The 8,570-nt window shown below is 34.9% G+C and overlaps 1 protein-coding gene across 1 annotated transcript in view; it reads right to left on the reverse strand.

The window, feature by feature from the left end:
- Positions 1-3,212: 3,212 nt before the first annotated feature.
- LOC111089043 overlaps positions 3,213-8,570 on the reverse strand; it is a 28,494-nt gene continuing 23,136 nt past the window's right edge. Inside the window, exon 5 of the mRNA XM_022400711.1 lies at positions 3,213-6,030. Coding sequence (XP_022256419.1) covers positions 5,876-6,030 — 155 coding nt within the window. The 3' untranslated portion in view covers positions 3,213-5,875. The remainder of the gene's footprint in view (positions 6,031-8,570) is intronic.

Below are 8,570 nucleotides of genomic sequence, written 5' to 3' on the forward strand. Positions count from 1 at the left end.
TTGAAGAAAATCTGTGGTTTCATTTGTTAGACTTCTGACAGTAACTCTTGGAGAAAATCTGTTGTTTCATTTGTTAGACTTCTGACAGTAACTCTTGGAGAAAATCTGTAGTTTCATTTGTTAGACTTCTGACAGTAACTCTTGGAGAAAATCTGTAGTTTCATTTGTTAGACTTCTAACAGTAACTGTTAGAGGAAACGTAGTTCAATTTGTTGGACTTCTAACAGTAACTCTTAAAAATATGTAGTTCAATTTGTTAGACTTCTAACAGTAACTCTTAAAAAATCTGTAGTTTCATTTGTTAGACTTCTAACAGTAACTCTTAAAAAATCTGAAGTTTCATTTGTTAGACTTCTAACAGTAACTCTTAAAAATCTGTAGTTTAATTTGTTAGACTTCTAACAGTAACTCTTAGAGAAAAAAATATATAAGTTCTCACTGCGTGTGGAACATTCGTGGATATGAATAAATATCAATTATAATAAATAATTAAATAAATAACAATTATTTTTCCTCTTAGTTTTCGCAAATGTTTTATTTTTAAGATCAAAGTAATATAAATCGTACCTTCACTACAAACGAACACAGTTACATATCGTGTCTTATCTATAAAGCACGAGCCAGAGTTCGTCGTCACGTGATCACCGCCAGAGAACACCAAACCGTGTTTTATGCGGAACATAACTCCCCAACCCCTCTTTCTCCTAACATTCGATTCACCAAGTAATCAAAGTTTCATCAAAACGGCCTCATTTCTTGCTTAGTGACTCCATATTTGTGTCATCCGGGTCTAGGAATAATAGTAATTACCTGTATTCCTGAAGTTATGTCCATGACCGGGATAGCGAATGTAATATATCCGTTTCCGAACAAAACAGTTACTGGGATTCGTGTTTTACTGCTCTCTATAAAAATCTGTGGGTCAGATGTGGCCTTGGTGATAACCTGCTCGGATTATGCATTTCAAGGTTTATGATTTACGGCCCTTTGGGGCAATGGGTGCGCTATAAGAGGGACAGACAGATTTTGTATTGGTCAGATAATAGTTGTTCAGGAATTGGCGGTTGGTATTGTTAACTAGCTACCTTCCCTACAGAATATCAGTTCAAAATTAGGGTCTGCTATTTGTTTAGATTTACGTGAAATTTTTTGAAACAAAAATCTGTCTCTATACCTCTAATCATTTAGACTTGAACTTTTTTAAAGTTTACATCATTTCTGGGACAAAGTAAACGTCAATAAAAACGTATAAGGTTATAATGGTAGACTATCACTATCTTACCATTCTGTTTTTTTTTTAATGACCACCCCCTGACGAATGAAGTTCTACCTTCCAAAAACTCTCCGGTTACGAGGTGTCTTGTACACTAATGTCTATTCTTTGATCCCACGTGATCGTTTTAGCATCACCTATCTGTTCTCATGAACCAAGTTCAGGGGACTTTTTATGCTGTTTTTATTATGGCAATATTTCCGATTAATGTCAAAAATTTTAGATAGTGTTAGTTTCATCAACACTACAGTCTTCATGTGTTATATAGTTTATGTTAATTTCATCAACACTACAGTCTTCATGTGTTATATAGTTTATGTTAGTTTCATCAACACTACAGTCTTCATGTGTTATATAGTTTATATTAGTTTCATCAGCACTACAATCTTCATATGTTGTATAGTTTATGTTAAGTTCATCAATACTTAACTAACACTTACAGTCTTATATGTTATATAGCTTAAGTTCATCAATACTTATCTAACACTTACAGTCTTCATATGTTAGATAAGTATTGATGAACCTAAGCTATATAACACTTACAGTCTTCATATGTTGTATAGCTTAAGTTCATCAATACTTATCTAACACTTACAGTCTTATATGTTATATAGCTTAAGTTCATCAATACTTATCTAACACTTACAGTCTTCATATGTTATATAGCTTAAGTTCATCAATACTTATCTAACACTTACAGTCTTCATATGTTGTATAGCTTAAGTTCATCAATACTTATCTAACACTTACAGTCTTCATATGTTGGATGAACTTAAGCTATAAGTACTTATCTAACACTCATGTGTTATGTAGCTTATTTCAGATGGTGCCTGACAACCATGAAACCAACACCATTTTTAGTGTCATGTTACATAGTTATTAGCAAAAAGCTACACAATGAGATGTCTGCACTCTGTCCACCGCGGGGAATCAAACATTAAATCTTTGCGTCACGAGTCTTACCTTGCCACTGACACTCCGTAGGTTGTTACTTATATACACGTGTACGGCAAGTCTTGGGTGATATTCATGAATTAATATAATAAATGTTGTCTACGATTTTAATGTTATCCAACACACAACTTTTACAAAATCCGTAATACTGGGAACAACTTTCAATGTTTGTTTTTAATCTATTATTGTTATTCTTGATTTATTCTGTACTCAAATGTTTTGTCTCCATTTATATTTATCAAAACTGAACACGTTTTAAGTTCTGCACCAAGATCCTAGAAAACATGGCGCCGTCCTGGGTACACGTTCTGACAGAACGATTTAATTACTTAGTTAGTACCCAAGTTCTTGGAATTCGTGATTTCTGGTCAACTGCCTATGATAAAATAACATACAAAATATTTCTGAGTCATATCATAGTTTATTTTCAATAGTTTGTTCGATATTGACATCAACAACAAAAATCAAATATAGATATCCTACAAAATGTTCTGAATAAAATATAAAAGTATTATTTTAACATTATTTTATATTGATTATTGAAATGTAAAATACCATTTACAAATAATTAAGAGTAAAATGCAATTACCATGAAAATATCAATAGCTTTAATTTCAAAAATCTGGAAGTAAACATTAGGTACCTTTATTCGTAAGTTTGAAAAAATAATTTACAGTATTTAAAACATTTTTAGTAAATAACATAGAAACACAAAGAATAAAGTTATTTTGTTATCTGCGCTAGCCGTCCCTAATTTAGTAGTGTAAGACTAGAGGGAATGCAGCTAGTCATCACCACCCACCGCCAACTCTTGGGTTACTCTTTTATCAACGAATAGTGGGATTGACCGTCACTTCATAATGCCCCCACGGCTGAAAGGGCGAGCATGTTTGGTGTGACGAGGATTCGAACACGTGACCCGCAGATTGAGAGTCGAGCGCCCTAACCACCTGGCCATGCCGGGCCATCAAATAATAATTTTTTCTATTTTATTTACAAAATTTTTAGATCTAACAAACATGATTTTCAAACTTTGTAAATGAAAACAATCATTATTTGAACATTTAGATAAAATTATTTTCCCTTCAGTTATACAGTTATCACTGCACAGTTTTCTGGTCCTCTTATCTTTTCTTACGTTTAATTATCATCAGACGATTCTGTACAAAAGTTTGAAATTGAAATGATTTTTTAAGTTGCTCGTTCAAATCTCAGTACTGTTAACAAAAACATTATAAAACTGCCCTTGGTACCTGAGGCAATCAGAATTGTGATGCAACAATGAAAGGGTAACAATCAAATACAATGTTATGAAACTCTATTTAATTTTTATCTTGAAATATTGGTGGGAGTCATGAAACTGACGTTTCAGTAAAAATACACACTCTCAAATAAACAACATTATAAATCTTTTTTCTTAAATTTATATACTTCCAGATATCATGAACATAAATTGGTTCATATAACTTATAAATAACAGGTCATATAATAAAATGTCAAGTCAGCCCAAGCCTCAAGCTAACTCCCGTCTATAGAGTGCAATAAACAAGTTTACTTTCAATGTGTGCTTTCCAGAAAAAGAGACTTAGAAGCCACTGGGAAGTTACTGTGGCCTAATACAATGTAGAATGGATTAGTGTGACGGCCACACATGCTTGATGACACCCAAGTTTGGAAGTACACTAGTCTGAAACCATACATAGCTGTGAACATGTTATTACTTTGTTGAGGAACCCTTTACCAGGCAACAAATCTCTTACACATTATGTGGACAAGATCAGTAGTCCTAGTGTTTGTGGTAGCAGCTCGTTTCTGACACAGAATCTGTGACTAACTCCCAGGAAGTGGGTTTAATGGGACACAGAATTTGTGACTAACTCCCAGGAAGTGGGTTTAATGGGACACAGAATATGTGACTAACTCCCAGGAAGTGGGTTTAATGGGACACAGAATATGTGACTAACTCCCAGGAAGTGGGTTTAATGGGACACAGAATATGTGACTAACTCCCAGGAAGTGGGTTTAATGGGACACAGAATCTGTGACTAATTCCCAGGAAGTGGCTTTAATGGGACATACATCCTGTTCTCTGTTACCGAATGTAGTGTAACGTTCACACTACAGCCCGTTCTCTGATACCGAATGTAGTGTAACGTTCACACTACAGCCCGTTCTCTGATACCGAATGTAGTGTTACGTTCACACTACAGCCCGTTCTCTGATACCGAATGTAGTGTAACGTTCAGACTACAGCCCGTTCTCTGTTACCGAATGTAGTGTAACGTTCACACTACAGCCCGTTCTCTGATACCGAATGTAGTGTAACGTTCAGACTAAAGCCCGTTCTCTGATACCGAATGTAGTGTAACGTTCAGACTACAGTCCGTTCTCTGTTACCGAATGTAGTGTAACGTTCAGACTACAGCCCGTTCTCTGTTACCGAATGTAGTGTAACGTTCAGACTACAGCCCGTTCTCTGTTACCAAATGTAGTGTAACGTTCACACTACAGCCCGTTCTCTGATACCGAATGTAGTGTAACGTTCAGACTACAGCCCGTTCTCTGTTACCGAATGCTGTTTTTCTAAGTCTATTGTGATAGTTTCCAATATCACGCATGTCTAACTTGCAAACTTAATTACGTAGTTCCACTGCTCTATCAGAGATACCAAGAACACTGGAAGTTAAAAACTTTGTATCTCACTAGGACACACGTTGATGTTCAACCATCCAATCGGCATTTCTGAATTATTTTACGAGCTTGCATCAAAAGTGACCTATGCACTTTGGAAACCATCGTCATGCGACTTAGAAATCAACCACTCAACAATGGAGAACAGGCTGTGCCTATGAATCGTTTACAAATAGTACCAAACAGATGAGCACCAAATAATCGATAGTGGCGCCCTCATCTCGTAGGAATTTTATTTTCTTGAAACAAAATATAGAAGTACTTCAGAATCATTTAAATCGATAAATCATTGTATAATTAACAATACGGTGAATCATTGTACGATTAACAATACGGTGAATCATTTAAGATTAACAATACGGTGACTATACTTAGTAAGTTTGAAATATTGGTCGGTATCTCAGGTGGTTTAATTTTAATAAACAACATAAATTATGAGACTTAAATAACCTGAAAGGTTTTTCATAACCAAGCTTTCGATTATATACTACTTTTCATCATCAGGCCCACAAGTCAAAGAACATACTGTCACCGGTGACCTCTTAAGATAATTATATTTACAGAAGATGAGTATGAAAATTTAAAGTTGATTCTAAGTGACGTCATTATAAGATCTCGATTTTTAAATCCATCATGAAAACGCAGCCAAATATATGCAATTTTAGGTTGGTTATGAAACTCACCGTAAGAGAACACTCTAAGGTTGATGGTTAAATTTTCCAGATGGAAGTGTTATCAGACTGATTATGAAATCCACATTAAGACGACGTTTTCAAATTGATTAAGATATTTTTAGTTTATAGATATATTATATCAAAGCAAACACATTTACTAAAAAACATTAATTAATTAACTACTGACAGTCTCTTTTCCCATAATTCCCTTTTACAAAACTGCTACAATAGTTTAACAACTTCAAACCCTCAAGCTAATTACACTCCTGAATAAATAAACCTATCACATAACAGTCTGTAATGAATGGTAAGATGGTACTGCTAAACGTCCAGTACGTTTTTTTACAATATTCATTAGACATTTATGGTGATAAATAAGATCATATATCTCACTTGAAGTTGCCAGGGTAGCAACACCAAATACAGCAGTTAAAGAACCTGGAACAAAAAAATAAAGATTTAAGTTCGAATTAATTATTCAAATATCATATCATGCGTATATTATATACATAAATTACACTTGAACAAATTACCTAAAAAACACATTTTATCACAAATTCTTCATTATACCTTTAATAATTATTAACGAATTACATTAAAAATTAAAACTCAAATTATAAATGACAAGAGTTTTGGTTGTAAGACAAGCATTATCTACTTCTTTAAGTATCTAAATCAATAAGCAAACCAAACAATAGAAAACGAAGTAAAAATAGAGGATGACTATTGTATATCAAAATGATTTAAAAGCATCAATACGTCATTACAGTCCACGTTGCTATATTAAGTCCTGTTCTACCTGACGACTGTGCATCTTTACGATAGCTCTGCAGCGTAGTTTCCATTGCAACAGGTTCTGTCATAAGGCTGTCGTGTCCAAAGCACACCTTTCCTCCTTGCATGTATTGCATAAGCCATTAACTTTATGAGGACGATGTTTTCCTAGTGCCTGTTTAAACAGTGATTGAACAGAAATCCATGGGCACTGGATCTGACAATTTCACCAATATGTTTGTAGACATAGTAGCATGATTGCCCATTTCACAGGTTAAGGTATGTGAATGTTGACTAGATGGTGTTATTGGGAGCCTTATCTCGGTGAGCCCATAAACCGTCGGCTTCTTTTCAATGGAGATCTTTCTTGATCATGTTGTGTACTATTGCGTAGGACTGTTAGGCAGCTTTTGCCACTGACCAGTGTGTTCGTGGATTCTCACCTGTTATTTTGCTTACCATGATCGGGATACGAGTTGTTACCCCAAGTTGATACATAATGCTATGATTGCCAATTCCATTAAGTACGAAAGATATCCACGTCTTGAAAATTGTAAAATCCCGCTTTTTAATACATCTTTGTACTGTGAATGTATAAATGTTTCGCCCTATATAATACCGTTACATATCATTTCAAAAAGTTTGTTTGTTTGTTTGTTTTTTTAATTTCGCGCAAAACTACACGAGGGCTATCTGCGCTAGCCGTCCCTAATTTAGCAGTGTAAGACTAGAGGGAAGGCAGCTAGTCATCACCACCCACCGCCAACTCTTGGGCTACTCTTTTACCAACGAATAGTGGGATTGACCGTCACATTACAACGCCCCCACGGCTGAAAGGGCGAGCATGTTTGGTATCATTTCAAAAAGAAATCCATTTCTGAGGGCATCACACTACCTATGAAACGACAACGTCAAATGTAGTTTTTATACAATCCGTTCCACCGTGGCATTATAACAGCTGTGGTGATGATTTGCATATGTAAAATCTTTCAATACAACTTACTCAATCCTATAATATCTGATACAATTTAAACTAATTAATGGAAACTGACTCTCATTAGCACAATCATTAATAATTGTTTTTTTTAAAAGTTTCACTTTAAATAATAGTGTTTTTTTACACCCTACAAAAAATACTGAAAGATGAGATTTAAACATTTCAATTGTGATGCAAAATTTTAATCCCGATCTTGAATTTACCTTTCTCATGTGCATTAGTTGGGAAAATTGGTTTTACGTTTTTACAAACACTTTTGTTATGTCTTCCCTGTGATTAATTATTGATTTATATCGAAAAACGTACGTATCGTGAGTAATTTGTCTCTCGCCACACGACAAGTGGGTAGTAACGAAAATATCAAACAATACATACCAGTAATCTGTCTCTCGCCAACACGACAAATGGGTAGTAACGAAAATATCAAACAATACATATCAGTAATTTGTCTCTCGCCAACACGACAAACGGGTAGTAAAGACAATATCAAACAATACATACCAGTAATTTGTCTCTCGCCACACGACAAACGGATAGTAAAGACAATATCAAACAATACATACCAGTATTTCGTCTCTCGCCACACGACAAACGGATAGTAACGAAAATATCAAACAATACATACCAGTAATTTGTCTCTCGCCACACGACAAGTGGGTAGTAACGAAAATATCAAACAATACATACCAGTAATTTGTCTCTCGCCACACGACAAGTGGGTAGTAACGAAAATATCAAACAATACATACTAGTAATCTGTCTCTCGCCACACGACAAACGGGTAGTAACGAAAATATCAAACAATACATACCAGTAATTTGTCTCTCGCCACACGACAAACGGATAGTAACGAAAATATCAAACAATACATACCAGTAATTTGTCTCTCGCCACACGACAAACGGGTAGTAACGAAAATATCAAACAATACATACCAGTAATTTGATTCTCGCCACACGACAAGTGGGCAGTAACGAAAATATCAAACAGTACATACCAGTAATTTGTCTCTCGCCACACGACAAACGAATAGTAAAGACAATATCAAACAATACATACCAGTATTTCGTCTCTCGCCACACGACAAACGGATAGTAAAGACAATATCAAACAATACATACCAGTAATTTGTCTCTCGCCACACGACAAACGAATAGTAAAGACAATATCAAACAATACATACCAGTAATTTGTCTCTCGCCACACG

Source organism: Limulus polyphemus, unplaced genomic scaffold, assembly GCF_000517525.1.
Source record: "Limulus polyphemus unplaced genomic scaffold, Limulus_polyphemus-2.1.2 Scaffold5089, whole genome shotgun sequence".
NCBI lineage: Eukaryota > Metazoa > Arthropoda > Merostomata > Xiphosura > Limulidae > Limulus > Limulus polyphemus.